General features: G+C 33.8%; 1 protein-coding gene across 1 annotated transcript; it reads right to left on the bottom strand.

Moving 5' to 3' along the window:
- Positions 1-2376: 2376 nt before the first annotated feature.
- On the bottom strand, positions 2377-5960 carry LOC115450694. Its single transcript, XM_030178766.2, has 3 exons — positions 5765-5960; positions 4845-4963; positions 2377-2547 (listed from the first exon to the last, which is right to left on the bottom strand). The coding sequence occupies exons 1-3, from the start codon at positions 5956-5958 to the stop codon at positions 2432-2434; spliced, it is 429 nt and encodes a 142-aa protein (XP_030034626.2). The 5' UTR covers positions 5959-5960; the 3' UTR covers positions 2377-2431.
- Between the last annotated feature and the right edge of the window lie 11924 nt (positions 5961-17884).

Raw genomic sequence — 17884 nt, 5'->3', positions numbered from 1 at the left:
ACTAATATTCTATCGAAAATAACTAATGATACACCAAAACAAAACTGTACAAACATAGCTTTTATACCAACTTTTGTATAAATATTCACGTTACAATATCGAATGTTTTAAAACTATATAGCAGGTAAGTTATTTAATTTAGAATTGTTCTAGCGATATTTTTCATTTCATTCTGTGTTCGTTGAAATACGATAACGCGAGATGTTTTAAAATTTATTCTTTTTTATAAAGTTAGTTATTGGATAGGTTATTGTTTTACCAGTATACTACAAAATGTATTTATTTGATGCTATAACTAAAACTATAACGCAAACGGCACGGCACGTCAAAGTTATCCCACTGCACCTGATGGTAAGTGAAGTGGGGTCCAATAGAATGTCGACTGACGAGAGATAATTACCTCTCGGCAGTCGACACAATTATGCCGGCCTGTTAGAATCGGATATACACAGGCTGATTCCGAAACGTAACACACTTAGGTAGGCCACTGTGGCGGCTTTTAACACATTGTGTACGGTATTTTATATCCAGTCGGATATAAAATATATCCTACCACCAGCCGATGTATTGTGTAGGGTCTTTTAAATATAAAATTTAAATTTTATAACCCTTAATGAAACAACCAAGCAAGAATAGCTACATCAAACTCAACGTAGCCACCATATGATTGTAACGATATCATATAAAAGACAGTCAATATCAACCATTTATCTCAATTCTATGTCTTTCTAGTATAAAATTTCTACAAATTACAATAAAAATTATTACAACAAAAAATTGTCTTTAAAAGGAACGACATGAAAACATAAATAAAAACTTTCATAACGACATATTTTTAGACACTTCAACAATAAAGAGAACTTATTTAAAAGAAGGATACTTTAATGCAATAAAAAACTTGCGCGTCGGAACAAAAGTAAAAATCTACAAAGTCAGGACGTTCCATACAATAATTACAAACAAACAGACGTAACCGGCCAGAAAGCTGTTTTGTAACATTTGAGCATTATAAGGGTTGAATAGGAGACGTTACTGAATGTAATCTGCACAAACTGTCCCTTTGGGGTTGTGGCGACCCTTTTGAACATACCTTTTGTAAGGCCGCTATCACACCGAACTACAATTGTTACAAAATGTAAACTCAGTTAAACTAATACAAAACAAGAATAACGAATCTGCGTGGTTTTATAAAACTTTGTTCTCTAGTATTTGAACAGGATTCAAAACTACGAAACAAACGGTAATCGTTCTATACAGGCAGCAATATATTGTGGTCAACTGCGAATGCGGAAGCAACAAGGTATATTCGTGTCCCACGAATTGTATTTTTAGTTCGTACGGGTATAAGTATTGAGCAGGCAATTTTAAAAAATGTTTGCAGGCACATGAGTCTTGGACATGTAATTTAATACCATACTATTGTAAACGGAGATTTTATAACCTCTTTTTTATGTCGTATTATACTTGGGAATATATATACCTTAGACTATTGACTAAATTTTTAAATAAAATGATAAAATAAGCAGGCGTATATTGCATATCTTGTTTCACTTCTGAGTAATTTCTTGATTAAATTACGTAATACTTACTTATTACGAGTTCCCTTTCTAAAAATTACTGAACCGTATCTTCGTAGATTCACAGAACAGTGTGATAGAATAAAAACCGTGAAAGCGATATTTTATTACATTACGTTTGTTATTTATTTTATTATAGATTCGGGATCTGTGTAAATAAATCCAAATAAAGCACCCAAGTTGCGTCAACCACAAGATGCCCGGATCTTATTGTAATGTCTGTCTCTTTGTAGAAGGCTAAAAACAAGGTTTGTACAAACTTACCATTTAGGCGGCGCCCCCAGCAAAACGGCGCGAAGCGTATTTTTGAAAGCTGTCTATTCAAAACTTATGATACATATAGAAAGGAATTAAGATATATTTCAGCAATATATTATCTTGATCTTGCTTAAATTTGTTTATGGTTTGATTCTTTAATTTAATAATGAAAATATTACTAACACTATGAATTCCCTACATCTTCGCCTAAAGTATACATAATTTTCAACCAACACTATTACACAATTAGAAGCATATTTTAGAAGATTAAAATTTTCAAAAAAATATTGGCATATTTTTTTTAAATTAAGTGTTTCGTACGTCTACGTATTCTCATACGTAACTCCGCCAATTATAAAATGTCTTGCTCAAAGCCGTGTTATTTTAAACATTATGTTACCGATATTCAAATCCGATATTCAAAGATTCAATCTAAGTATATGGCAAAAATTAAGGTCTATAAAATAAAAAAATCGAGATTTTATTAATATTTTTATATTTAAATAATATTTTACCGAAACTACATAATTTGTTGAAATAATTCATACTTAACTTTAATTAAAATTTTATTTGCATACTTAAAGCAAATTTTTTGATCACAAAGGTAAAAATTTTCTAACTTTTTTAGAAGTTTTCCCGAACCATTTTCTAAAAGACTCTGCTACCAATTTGTAATAATGACATTTTCCAGTATCCAGTATTCTCCAATGCCCTAAAACGAAACATTGTTAAAAATTAAAAACTATTTCGGCCTTAGCGAATAAAAATAAAAAAGCACTATCCGTTGTCTTCTAAAGTGTAGACATCACGTTTTCAAGAGCTGATGGCGTATTTTAATCGTAATTTAAACTAAGTAATAATCTAAATACTGCAGATAATGTGTAGGAAACTTTGTCCATTTGAAAGAATTGAAAGAAGGTCAGTTAATTTATGACAATAAAGTAAGTGTATATAGCAAAAACAGATAAAAACTTTAAGGTAAAATTGTCACGAAACGGCTCTAACACAGCACAGGCTGACAAGAAAACCAGCGTTGATCTTCCGTTAGGCCACTTCGTACGCTGGAAAAACAGCTTTTCCAAATTGCCAGTTTTTACAAAAAATGTGTAACAGCAATGACGACATAACACATTTGTTAATGGAATGTATAATAATAATATCAGCCCTGTCTTATATACTTGCCCACTGCTGAGCACGGGCCTCCTCTACTACTGAGAGGGATTAGGCCTTAGTCCACCACGCTGGCCTAGTGCGGATTGGTGGACTTCACACACCTTCGAAATTCCTATAGAGAACTTCTCAGATGTGCAGGTTTCCTGACGATGTTTTCCTTCACCGTTAAAGCGAACGATAAATTTACAAAGAATACACACATGATTTTTAGAAAAGTCAGAGATGTGTGCCCTTGGGATTTGAACCTACGGACATTAGTCATGGCAGTCCGTTCCACACGCAACTAGGCTATCGCCGCTTTAATGGAATGTATAAAAAACTAAATAGAAAAGAAGGAATTTTTAAGGCAAGTTCTCTCTCTTCAGTCGGCCCTCATTACTGAGGATTGTGATCCCGTCCAAGGTAATACAGTAATCTTCTCCACGAGGCGCGATCTTCGGCTTGGTGCACCACTACGCTCATTGACATATTTAGGGAGTTGGCGACGTAGTCCTACCAGCGCTAAGGCAAATTAAACTTAATAAATTTGAAGTAGGTCTGATCTTGGCGTGTCCAAGGACTGATGTGGAAAAAGAGCTCTGTAATTTAGCGACCATCATCTAGATTTGTAGGTATTATGACTATTTTTCAATCTGTGTGATTTTTACTGTATGATACAATAGGGTTGGTATGATCTTGTGGACAAAAACCCTAAATAAATAAAAAAATATAATAAAAAATGTTGGTTTCTTTATTTCTTCACTTTTTGTTACCACGAGCAAGATCTTCAGTTGATGTTAAGCGGTTTTCATCGACCTTACAATGCTAAAGGAATAAGCCGTTGCCTACTTTGAGACGAATATTTTTATTAAACGTCACCAAAAGAAATACGGTTCGTAGCGCTTTGGAAATACCAGAGCAAAGAGTTCATTCCACGGCTTTCACGTGCGTGATAGAAAGTCTGTAAAATGTGAACGGTATTGAAAAAATACATCATGTTATTATTATTATACAGTCAAGATAAATTGACCTCATTGCACGTGATGGTAAGTGGAGTGGGGTCCAATGGAATGTCGACTAACGATAGATGATTACCCCCCCGGCAGTCGACACAATTATGCCAGCTTGTTGGAACCGGATATACACAGGCTGATCCCAGAAAGCCACTATGCTGGGTTTTAAACTCCTTGTTTACGATGGTCGCCACCCGAGCGGATATAAAATATATCCTACCACCAGCTAATTATATTATGTTATGAAACTATCAGTTTTTATCTGAATCCATTATATATCCATTGGATACACGTTACTTTTTTCGTTTGAAAAACGTCATGTCATAATGTGTGTATGCCCTAAAACTCTCAGTTGATTTGCTCATAGCGATGGTAAATTACATTTATGTCGTATTGTAGTACAGTTCCCTATGAAATATTATTAATGTGGCTTGGTCGTCGCTCCGCCCGTGTGAAAAAATATCCGCTATATATTTGTCGGTGATCAAAATAGCCCATGTACTTTCCAGTGTCTCAAAGTGTCTCCATGCCAAGAATCATCAAAATAGGTTCAGTCGCAAAAGCATAACAGACGGAAAGAGTTATTTTTCGCATTTATAATATAAGTTTAGATATATATTCATACCTTTACCAAATATAAATAGAATTATTTATCGTATAATTCGTTGTATCCAAACTTCTAGTTCATACTCTAGTTTCTATTTTATGATTCTAGTCTAGTTTCTATCAAATGCAACAACGCATGCGCAGTCTCAGTTCTTACTCCACATTACAAACTCTTGGCGTGAACGTCACAACTTCAAAACTAGAAGTTTGGCGACAACTAAAATTAAACTATACTTACTGTAGCCCCTTCTGCAATTATCAAAAAACGCATCGCAATAAGTATTAAAAGACCTAAATCCATAGAACTCCCATCTAGGCTCGTTCCTGTTGTAACCGCAAACAGGTGTAGGGTTATCCCTGAAAATAATAACACCACTGAAGGTCAGAGGCCTAGCTATAGCCGTATCAACCTTGTCAATGATACGGAGCCCCCGAGCTTTAGGGGACTTCGTATAATTCAAACGAAGCCCCCTTCGCCCATACTTACATTAAGCGAGCGTCGAAAAGATCGCACTGCATTGAAGGGCCTCATCAAATGTAATATAGCGACCTTTTATAGCAATCTACGCCACTGCTCAGCGTCTTAAGAATCAACAATTTTAAGCAGTGATTAAATTAATCAGTTCTTTGTTAAGTCGATTAATTTTACTCTCAAATTGTGAATAAATTACTAAATAGTTATAGCTATTGAGGTCGCGCATTAGCTGACGAATTCTTGCCGAGCAACACAACACTGACGGTTTGTAAAGTTTAAGAAGCATTTTTTTTTATTTATTGGAGTTGAACGAGACGAGCATGCCTGATGGTAAGTGTAACGACAATATATAAACAGCAGTTACACCGTACAGAACTTGAAATAACAAAATACTGCGTGGTGCTGACATAAGATGTTAAGCCTCATAATGCTTTGTAATTACGCAACCATCAGCTTCATAGTGTAATATTACTCGGCAACAAGTTAATACCCTCATTGGTAAACGGGCAATCTGGAAATGGCTAGAATAGTCATCAATCAAATATTTAATATCAAATTATTATTACTTACTTGTATCAAATATTATTTCTTACTTGTACCCATCAGTCGCTTTATTATATAAATTGACAGATCTGTATATGTACAATGTTGCAGTAGTAATAAATAAATAATAAATAACTTACTGACTTATAAGGCATTTAGTATAATCATCGAAACACCTATTAGCCAGCATATTCCACTCCCTGTTGAAAGGGTCATCGAATTGTTTATATTGATCGTTTATGTAATTGAAGTCCATTGTAGAGTACTTCCCCACTTCTAGTATAAGAGCATCGTCGACGTCTTGCTGGGGTATGTCGGTCTTCTCAAAAGCCATCATCAATGCTGGAAAATATACAGAAAAATTGGAGCTATTTATATTTGTAAAATAACATAAGCCTTAATCGAATCATTTAATTCGATATACATGTAACCTTACGCGGTATTATATATAAAAAGTATTTTATCAATACCTAAAACGTTAAAAAAAAACATAAAATTCATGAAAGCAAGTCGACAACGGTAGCATACTGCTTGAAACCCTATATCCATCTGTGAAATATTACAGAAAAGTAATTCTGTACCAACGACTTAGCCCCGTGATTCGAATTAATCTAAACAAACCCATAAAAAATATGATAAAATATAATTATAATAATAATATCAGCCCTGTATTATATAATATCCTACTACTGTGCACTGGCCTCCTCTATTATATTGGATTGGCAGATTTCACATACCCTCAAAATTCTTATACAGAACTGCGCAAGAATGCAGTTTACCTCATGACGTTTTCCTTCACCGTTAAAGCCAGCGATAATTCATAAATAATCCACTAAAAATATAATTACATGATAAATTTTCTGTTGTGACATCAGGAGGAGTCGGAGGATCTTGACATTTCACACTACACCATATCACATGCGTTAGTAAAATATAATGTTTAACTACACTAAACGTCATAAAAAACATTTTTGAAATTTTCGGACATTCGTTTCCAATGAAGAAGGGAGAATGAAAAGCAACGCTGTTGAACATCAATTTAAACATTAATTGAAAAGTTAATGAGAACAGTTTAATGAAGATTGATTAGTCAAAGATAATTGAATGATAACTTTGCCTTGGTTCAATGTCAGTCACAATGTGATTTTAATGTATTTAGAATAAGCTGAGAAAGACATTAAAGTACACACTCTTCAGAAAAGGTCGAAACGCCTCAGCGACCCCCTCGCGATAGATGCCTTTTTATACATCAGTTATGACGTAGATCATGCATGTGACATGAATCGATCAGGATTCTAGAAAAAGGATACCGGCAACACGATCGCTTTATGATCCCTTTTCGCCCAAAATCCACTAGCCGGGAATGAATATACGATCCATTCTCTATGTGTATAGACTTCACTACTTCACGGGGATTCATAAAGATACAATTAATATTGAAGGGAACCTATAAAAAAAATGTTGGTCGGGAAAAATCGTCTTTGGACTGGATTTTGATCGAGTAATAGATTAGAAAGAAGTCATTTAGCCTTATGCTGACCTATAGAATAAGCATAAAAATATTAGTAACATAATCTATACTTATAATAAATCTGTAGAGAGGTCAATTCTGTACATGAAATATATTTCAAAAATAACTAACAGGGGGTGATTAGGGATCGATACTGATTCCAAAAATGCAATTAGTAAAATTTTTGTCTGTCTGTCTGTCTGTCTGTCTGTCTGTCTGTCTGTCTGTCTGTATAACCGTTATAGAAACAAAAACTACTCGACGGATTTTAACGAAACTTGGTACAATTATTTTTCATACTCCTGTGCTGGTTATAGTATACTTTTCATCACGCTACAATTAATAGGAGCAGAGCAGTGAAGGGAAATGTTGGGAAAACGGGAGAAGTTACTCCATTTTTAAGCTTCCGTCGCGTGTGCAACCTTAATGGTTAAAGCTACATAGAAATCATGTATGACGGAAATGTTCTCCTTAAAATTATGTAAAAATATCCCACGACAGCATATGTCTATCTTTTATGGTTGACTCACAATGACACGTGTAACTCCCGATAGCTTAGCAGTTCGAAGCTTTCTCATTATATTTGTTTACTAATCTTAGGAACTATCGGTCCAAACTGAAAAATTCTTTTTGCGTTGGATAGCCCTTTATTTGTGGATTGCTATAGGCTATATATCATCACGCTATACCCAATAGGAACGGAGCAGTAATGAAACATGTTACAAATACGGGGACAATTTATTAGTTTTGAGAGCTTCCGTTGCGTGCGCTGCGTAAACAGTTAAAGTTATGCAACAATGATGTATGTCGGGATTATTCCTCTTAAAAAGTTCTAAAAAATATATTATAAAACAAAGTCCCCCGCTGCATCCGTTTGCCTGAACGTCTTAAACTCAAAAACTACCCAACGTATTAAGATAAAATTTGGTATGGAGACAGTTTGAAACTCTGGGAAGAACATAGGCTCCCGGGAAACTACTACTTTTATAATGGAAAACTTTAGCCTGAAAAACTTTATAACGCGGGCGGAGCCGCGAGCAAAAGCTAGTTCAAAATATAATTCAAAATCTATACGAAAATACTCAATACTAGATATCAGGCAATACGATAAAATTAATTCGCTTAATAGCATATTATAATCACTCTTAACACATAGTACTGAATGTATTGCGTTTAGGGAAAATATTATATATTGCGTAAATGAAAAATGTTAGCATATCTTATAATGCCAAAACAAGAGCAATACTATTCTCTATATTTTCTTTTGTTTAGTATCTAGTATCTAATGGGGTCTATTTTGGTACCGACAAAACGTGTTCTTGTCAAGGAGCCTTCACCTTAATTCATCATTTATTAACAGCAATCTATTACAAGAACGTTCAATATTTCATAGACAGACAGTCCACAGACTATTTCAGAGCGACACATGCCGGAAATGGGCCTCCGTTCTATTTGAAGATCACAATAGATTGAACGCGAGACGAAATCGATTGCCACTCGGATTGATTCCAATCGCACAATAAGTGCTGAAGGTCGAATTTTATTTCATAATGTCGTAAACCCCTTCAAAATAACTTGTATCTGGTCAGTCGAATATTCTCCAGAAAGAAGTTCTGAAAAAGACAAAAACCCCTGTATCTTTGATTTAGAGGCCTAGAAAAGTCACCTTAAGTTGCAAGTCAATTAATTTAAACCTGGTCTATTATACATAATAATTTACAGTAAAGAATTTTAATTGAAGAACCCATTCAAATACATAAAAGTACATGCTTGCACGCAACTAATAAAAATATTCGCAAGAAACAATAATGATCAATGACAAAGTAAACCTCAAAAGTAAAAAAGGCTCCCAGCGTGTGTTTAGTACACAGCACAAGGGTATACACTGTGTACCCTTGTGCTGACTAATGGTTTGACCTATGTTATCGATCATTATGTATGAATACGACTTTCAAGTATAATCCGTTTTCCCTTCATATATTAAACCTCGCTTAGGAAAGCGAAAATACGTAGGTGCTAAAATTCCTGTAAAAAATAAAGTCATGTATTTTATATATATTTGGGTCGATAATTAAACCTTAAATACCCTTCTTAAACAGGTTCCTCGACTAACCTTAAATACCATATATTTTTTTACGTTCACACAATGAAAATAGAACATGACGAACTTCGAAGTTTCATTTTGAATACTATTAAACCCCAACAATAATACCAAACACTGATATAAGTGTAATTAATTATACTTTACAGAACTAATCGACGCTAATATTCTAAATACAAATATATTTTCAAAACAAAACTAATGAACATATTTTGATTAAGGACTTTATACAAAAGTTCATTACTTGTACTTTATAGGCGGTCATTTATGTCTTAAGTTTAACGATAAGATTAAAAATAAATCACTCAAGCGAGAACAGAAGCTGGTGTTTTAAATAAACCACTTCAATCTATTTTCTAATAACATGCCATTAACTGCAAGACAATACAATGAACAGACATGCACTCGATTGTGAAGACACAAATGCCATCAACGTCGTACTGGATCTACACTGTCCATTAGGTATTAAGACTACGTTATAAATACAAGCGATAGCGATAAAACACATCAATCTCTAAAAAATGTCTAGTAAGAAGATAAATTGCATTGAAAATCAGGTTTGATATTGCAATAATGTGTTGATTTATTACATTTTAAAATCAAATAATAATTGCGCGGTATGCTCTTATATAAAGAAGAGTTGTATGATAAACGATGTATAAAAAATGTTTTAAATAATTTATAAAAATCTAATACATTTGTCAGTTAATCCTGACTTTACACTTCACAGGAAACTGTATAAGACCTTCAATCTTGTAACTGATAGAACTTGATAGGATACATTTTGTATCCAACCAGATAGCGACCACCGCACGCAAGGTGTTGAGAGTTGCCACGGTGACCCACTGCCCATCCACGCACAACGGCCTGACCTACTACGGGCTAAGTGCGGAAAAAGGAGCCCCTCAACATAGAACATAGAACATAGACCCACTGCCCACGTAAGTGTGTCACGTTCCAAGATCAGTCTTAGTATCCGTTTCAAATACACCGGCATAATTGTGTAGACTGGAGCGGGTAATCATCTCTCATCAGGCGAAATTCTATTTGGACGCCACTGCGCTTACCAACAGATGCAATATGTTCACTTTTCCACACCCGTACAAAAAAAAACATTGTATGTTACACAAACATTGGTTTGCTACAGGGATCGCAAGCACAGCGACTAGCAAATAAAAATAACCATAAATACTAATACAACACTAATGATTTTACGAAACGATCATATCCGATCTCAAAAAGAAATTATGCCAAAATAAAATAGATTTCAATTAATTTCAACTCACGTCCATTCCTTATTCCAGACAGCTGTCGGTTCCCGCTCCTCTTATGCCACAACAAGGGTGTTCGGAGACAAATGAACACGTTTCAACGCGGCTCATTGATTCCCTATACAGGGTGCTACATTAATCACTTCGTCGCATCAATGACGTACCTGAAACGGTATCATTCACGAGATCTTGTTTGGACTAACACCTATTTAGAGCATGGAGTGGGTTGATTCTTGAAATTGTTATGCAAAGTTTTTGTTTTTGATATTTATAGTAGTATAGTACCTTGTTAAATACTAAAGTATTTGTAATATTAAATCTTTGCAACAAGTATGTAATACAAAAACATTATTTCCTTCCATTCCCGTAACAATGATGAACAACTAACTTTTTAATACAAGACTAATGCAATTAAGTTGTTAAGCGAAGCAATTAACAAACCAGTATTACTTATACTGCTTATCGTAAAACTCAGAGTGCTGCCGTCTTCGGTTTTATTACAAGCAGTAATAAAGTTTAGCAAACAGATGCTTCGCTTACGAAAGAATCCCTACAGATCGCTAAAGACTCCGCAATATACAATGAATGCAGAAGACTCACTTAAGGAGGTGCCTTCAGCCAAACGGCACGCTAATATTATTTTTAGACGCTGTCTATCCAAAGTTTATGATAGGTACATATAGAACAAAAATTAAGCATCATATTTCTACAATATGTTTGATTCGATTTTTTAAAATGTGGATATTGTTTCATCAATAATGGAAATGCCATTATAATTGTTGACTTCGTGCATATCCTTCAAATTACATATTATCATATTAGTTTTCAACCAACACTTATAGATAGACAAATTAAAAAGGAACATTTTGGTACTTTAAAAAATTCAACAAGATCTAAATTTGACGTTTAAAGTAATAATTTAAAAATCTTTGCATATTCCTGTCTTTACCTTGTGCGCCGTAAATGTATGGAACAAATGCTCAGGGCCGTTTGCTCGGGGGAAGGCCTTAATGATGTAGATAATTTAAAAGTTCAGTGATAAAATATCGTCCCAAGAGTTTATTGGTAATTTCAACTGTAGAGCCCATGAGGAGCTGGTTGTGATTTCCTGAACATAGAACACAATATAATGTGTTTTTTATAAGAAAATCACAATTAATTTAATATGAGAGATTGTAGTGTCACTGATGGACGAAATAACAATATTAAATGAAAGTATCTGAATGTAGCAAAAACTATATATTAATATATTCCATTTTCAAATTCTCATTTTGTCAATACAATAATCTGTAAAATAGTTATATTACTATATTCAAAAACTGTTAAAAAAATATATATTCTTAAAGTATACCAAATTAGACCATCTACATACATTTTGGTGTGGTAAAACACTGCATGTAAGATGCTCTGTAATAAGTTTTCCAATATAAGTTGGGTGAGACAGCGTGAACGTCATTTATCAAACTCCTGCCCCCAACCCGCGCGGGGCAAAGGACTCCAGTAGTCGTATAATACAGATATAGTAAATATCATATTATATATATCTAATCGCTAAAGTTGCAACTTATATTGCAGGTAGGGTAGCATCACTATTGAATAAATATTGTATCAAAGTAAAATAAAATATAACATAGTTGCACTTATGAAATATCAAATTCAAATATTTGTATCACTTTTACAATTATAGCTTATTTTTTTTACAATTATAGATATTTGCCTATTAAATTTAAATTAACAAAACCAAAACATCATTGACTGAAATTGGTATAAGAATTCGCATTTTTTGGTGGCGACAGGGAAAATCTTCTAACAAAATTACTATTAGTAAACAATTCCATGGTTGACTAAAATAATAAAATCAGTTATTACGCACTTAGAAATAAGCGATTCAAAGCAAGCGGAAGTTATGTACATAGAAGTATCCAGTACTAAGCCTATCTCTAATACGTAGTACCTAAGCCGGAACGTGGTAAAAGGCCCTATCAAATAATACTAGTGCCAATAACCCTGAGGAATCCCGCAGCGCATGCTCTGATATCCGTCAGGCAACAATGCTCAGCAAATCGCTACGTTCCAGACACTATCATTCTCCAGTTATGTTGCAAAGCTGCTCTAATGTGGGTACACACTTGTGTATATTGCGTCGAACCGAACTAAAATAATGAAAACAGTATTTAAAGGGGAAATGTTTAGGGTCCTTAATAACGATGTGATAAGTTTAAACTAAATAAATATTAGTGCGTAAATTATATACCTATATAGTAACAAGTACTTATGGCAGTATTCTAATTAATTAAAAAATTTAAACAACGAACAATAATCATTTAAGAAAATAAGTTATATTTACCAAAACAAGAACAATCCCGAATCACGCCAGTTTCCTCGAAGAGGAAACCTAACCTAACCTAACCTAACCACGGCACACTGTTTTTAGAATGTGTGTTCTCTCCGATTTGATAGAGGACGAGCTTATCGCCCTATCCGGCACAAATTCAAAACTTCAGGCTGATACAAGTTAAAAAAATATCCCTTTACCCGGCCCAGTATTCGAACCCTGGACTTCAGATATATGTCATACCGCGCACGCAATACAACTACGCTCTCTTAGGTAACGTTAAGAGAAGTAAACTTTAAAAGTATGTCATCCCGCTTTACCGCCAACATAAAAAATAAGCCTCTAAACTTCAACACAACAATGAACAAAGCAAGCTCTACGCAATACTGACTTCTATATTCAGAGTCGTTAGGATGAATGGTTCTGACGTGACTGAGGACTTGGGGCGGGTGAGATAGTCCGCACCACACTGATCTTAGAATAACACTACTCAAGATCCAACACAATTAAGGACGAAGGTACACTCCGATAAGATTTTGATAACACATTCCGAAATTTCTATCAAGTTTGAAATCTCGTCGACGTGAATGCCGGCATTTCGAGGCTTACAAAGCTTTATGAAAACATAAATCAAATTGTTGTTATAAATTTAAGTTCTTCTAAAATCTGATAATAAATAGAATGGTAAAAGTTTTTCTTTTTTTTTGTTTAGCAAAAAGTCATAGATCTGCGTAAAGTAAGAATTGACCTCAGCGAAAGAGCAAGTATATTTAATAAAACGTACTGACAATATCTTATCCTAGATTATTGTTAACGTTCAATCCAGGATTTATGAACTAAATGCCTTAATGCCAGTTGCAAACACTTTGTGTAAAATTGTAACAACGGTATAGAGTGGAGAAGTGTAAAGGCAGGGGTTAAAATGTTTAATATTGTATTTTTTCATGTAATAAATAAAGATAACGCAATTTATACTTTGATTCAATGTTTGATTCCAATATTTAAAAATAAAATAATATTTAAAAGATAATATTTAAAAATACTCTCTAGATATATATTTTCTTTTCTTTCATAATTATTGTAAGAGGAGCTAGTTTAACTATCTATTTCCTTCCGGAAAAGTGAACAATTTTCAGAAGCTAATAAACTTAAGCCGATGAAGCTACGAGCACAAACTTCCCAGCTTCCCAAAAGCAAGATTTTTATAAGTATTTAGTTCTACAAACTTTATGTTCAAGATTAATTAAAAAAGATTTTTCTTAAGAACTTAAGCTGTAGATACTTTATCAGAGTAAGGAAGTTAATTTTAAGTTTCCTGACTTGTACCGCTCAGTTAACTTTACTAAAACTGCTGGTGGTAGGATATATTTTGTATCCGCCCGGATAGCGACCACCGTACACAAGGAGTTAAAACCCGCCATAGTAACCACGTAAGTGTGACGCGTTCCGGGATCGGCCCGTGTATATCCGGGTACAACGGGCCGGCATAATTGTGTCGACTGCTTGGGAGTAATCATGTCTCGTCAGACGACATTCTGTTGGACCCCACTCCACTTACCATCAGATGCAGAGGAGTCACATCTGTCAATTACACCGAAAACAATAAGGATTATTAATAGTGAAATTTTGGCAAGAAGTATGTTATTTTTCTTGTCGTTCCTTCCATATATACTTATTAAAGATACGGTAGAACCAATTTCATTCACATGAAAGCTTCTGGCGCACTAAGAATATAATACTACTCCAATAAACAAAATAACAGTTTTACAATTAAGCTTCCTGGTATTACTAATACGGAACCACAAATTTAAAAATATTATTGCAATCGATACTCAACCATATGGACATTAGACATTATTTTACATTAGGTAGCTAAGTAATTGGTTCGTTTTGTACTTAAAAAACAACTCACAGCAAAAGTTTCAGGACTCAAATTTCCACGATTTTTAATTCGCGCTTTATTTCTAAAACGTTGCTTAATAGTAACATCCTGTCATTTATCAAGGATAAATATGTACTTAACTCTTCCGTAAAAGTAGAACACGCGTCCATAAGAATCCTGTGACGAAGTGTTCAAGCCTCCGCAGTGTAGGCCATCAATCACCTACAATATCGGCTTTCACAGACACGCAGGTAGACTTAGTACATTGAAAAACTTTTTGCTGCCACAGCCAAGTTTAACAGCAATTCCTTAGGGTATTTTAAAGAAGGCTGTCTTTTGTTGGATATTATCGAGGTTGGTTTTAAGGGCTTGCTGTATTATATTATGGTTGAAATTTATAAGTAAAATTGAAACTAAAGTCTAGACCAAAGAGCATTATAATATTACGAAGACTAGACAGGTATGATTTCTTATTTTTACGCGAATGTTAGACAATGATATATAGTGTATATTATGATATATAGATATATGTTAAATCGAACCGTCCATAGCTAAGAATTAAAAAAAAAGATTTGTATAATTGTAAAATGTAGGTAGCTATTGTAACTATGACTTTCTGGACGAACAACACCTCAGTCAACCCCACGACCGTAAAGGCTGCAAAGTTTTCGAAACATCGGGAGAAAATTAAAACATAAAATATCACGATAAAATCCGTAAAATAGTTTTAGTTCAATGTCTAGACGGTTAGTTTTGACTAATACTCACCAGTAAAGAATATGAGAATAAATCGAAATACTGGAGAGACAAGAGTGTGTATAAGTCGTAATATCAACTTTTTAAATTTATAGTTTTATGATACAACTCATAGAGACGGCACCTATACACAAAAAAAACCTTTATTCAATAATATGCTGTTATAATATAATATATAAAAGAATCATCATGAAAATATACTTAATAATGTCAAAATTTCTTTCGGTCTATTGTAGCTTGTAATTGGCATATTTATACACGGCATTTAAGATATAAACTTATTTGTGAAAATTTGCCGATACTTACCAAATGTCTTACCATGTTATAAAATTGTAACAGGCTAATATCCGAGATTATAGATATCAAAGAAAAACTACTATGTGTGGACTTTATTAGAGCAACAGAAGCCAAAACAACAATTATTAGAATTTTCATTTGCCTGTATGTTTGTATACGCATCACGCAATAACTACTGCATGGTATGGAATGTTTTAACCGATATTAAACAATAGGCTCCATTTTATCCCAGGAAAACATAAAGCTGTACTTTATCCCGAAGAAACTTATACACGCAGGCGAATCTTAAGCTATTATCAAAATAAAATAACATACAAATAGCACCTTACTCTAAGTCATTTCATTTTAACATCACTTTAAACCATTGGAACATACACTTCATCTTATTAACTTCACTTAGCTCACTCCAGTGTCGCCAATTTGGGGACAAAACCACTCTTAAGTGGGCAAAGGGTCTTGAAACGTTTCGAAGCGAATTAAAATTAAAGAGTTGGCCGAGACCGACGCCCAGTTAACGAACCAAGATTATGAAGTGAAATTTCAATTATAATTGAAATCTATAGATCAACTTGTGTTTGACAAGAATAATAGAGATGCCGAGGTCCATGAATAAGGTACTTAAGGTGAGTCATTAGCTGGTCTATCTCCTGGGGCAATAAATATAACCTACACTAACATAATTTTACCGAAAAACTATAAAATGAATCTGAAATGATAAGAGATATAAGACGAGCTTAGGCGAGTTATTAGTTCTATTGCTGAAGACAGACATGTTGCTCATGCAACTGTCAATGTCATAGGATTAGTGTTTCGCAATCAGTTGTCAGGGACGGCACAGTGATTATGATACAGGTCTATCTCGAACAACTAATAACATCGCGTGACGAAAATCTGATTACATCCATTAGCCTCCATTAGACATTACTTTATGCAATTATAATATTTTAAATAAAATTCGAAATTCTTTACTTTCAAAAACCAAATCTCATTTAGAAGGCATAGAACTCCCGCTAAAAGGGAAAAAATGAAACTCTGACACAAGAATTCGTCTGCCAGTATATTATGTCATCATAAATCACCTTCGAAATATTTGAACGACTCACGCGATGCTATTTGTTAAACTCAATAAGCTTATGTATTGGAGAATGAAAGTAATAGTTTCCCGCGACATCGCTTTTATATTTTTTATATCAAGAACGACAGAACACTTGAGGACAATATAAGAAATAGAATCTTAAATTTATATTTAATTGTTCTATTTTACAAAACAACTGGATGTATTTTGGTTGCAATAAAATATCAAGTTTCTATAAATAGTAACTACACACCTACTTACTAACTACCCATAAGTAAGTAAGTACCGTAACTCAACATTGGGTTATACTTATTAGAAATAACGCCTCATTAAATGAATCACAATATTTTATTACTTAATTATTAAAAAACATCATTAAAAATATTAAACAGGGAAGAGAAAAAATCTTTGAATAAACAAACAAACCTCAAGAAATGAACACTTAATATGCAGACTTCGAAATTTTAAGCAAAAAAATCCAATACTCTTCCCAAATTCATTCATATTCAATTATGTTTATGAGATATGATTTGTGTTCGACTAATGGCTTTCAATATCGTCCCTTTAAATTCCCCATTGATTAAATCAGTGAAAGGCCCATCCATTAACCTCTCAAACTTTTGCCGATTCGTGAAAACACAAAATCTCGAGAAATATCTGTCGTGTAAGGGCTTAGGGTCAAATAAACCGCTTGGATTTCATTTACCCACGAATATTGGTAAGGATTACGGGCCAACATATTGACTTGCCAAAGAAAATGCCACATGAAGAAATATTTTAAAAGGAATTAAAATTAACATGAATTTGTTTGACGGCTTTTTATAAATCTATTCAAGCTGATATTGCCATATATTTTTCTTTCTTTATCATAAATGGTAACAGGATATTAGATGACAGGCCTCTCATATACCCGTGTAACATTATGGTAATGATTGGGCGTTATTAATTTTAAAATCTATATGACGCAAACACAGTCCTTTGCAGTTTATATGGTATTGACAATCCATTGTAGTTAAGAATTCTGTATTGTTAC

Source organism: Manduca sexta, chromosome 18 (genome assembly GCF_014839805.1).
Source record: "Manduca sexta isolate Smith_Timp_Sample1 chromosome 18, JHU_Msex_v1.0, whole genome shotgun sequence".
In the NCBI taxonomy this organism is placed as follows: domain Eukaryota; kingdom Metazoa; phylum Arthropoda; class Insecta; order Lepidoptera; family Sphingidae; genus Manduca; species Manduca sexta.
This window is presented reverse-complemented; position numbering and strand designations above follow the sequence as displayed.

Bases quoted from the DNA above. Each gene is read 5' to 3' on its own strand.
- LOC115450694 (XM_030178766.2), bottom strand. From the start codon at position 5,958: ATGGCTTTTGAGAAGACCGACATACCCCAGCAAGACGTCGACGATGCT. The intron at 4,964-5,764 runs GTAAGTTATTTA...TATTATTTTCAG, and splicing joins ACTAAATGCCTTATAAGTCA to GGATAACCCTACACCTGTTT. The intron at 2,548-4,844 runs GTAAGTATAGTT...GTTTCGTTTTAG, and splicing joins TAATTGCAGAAGGGGCTACA to GGCATTGGAGAATACTGGAT.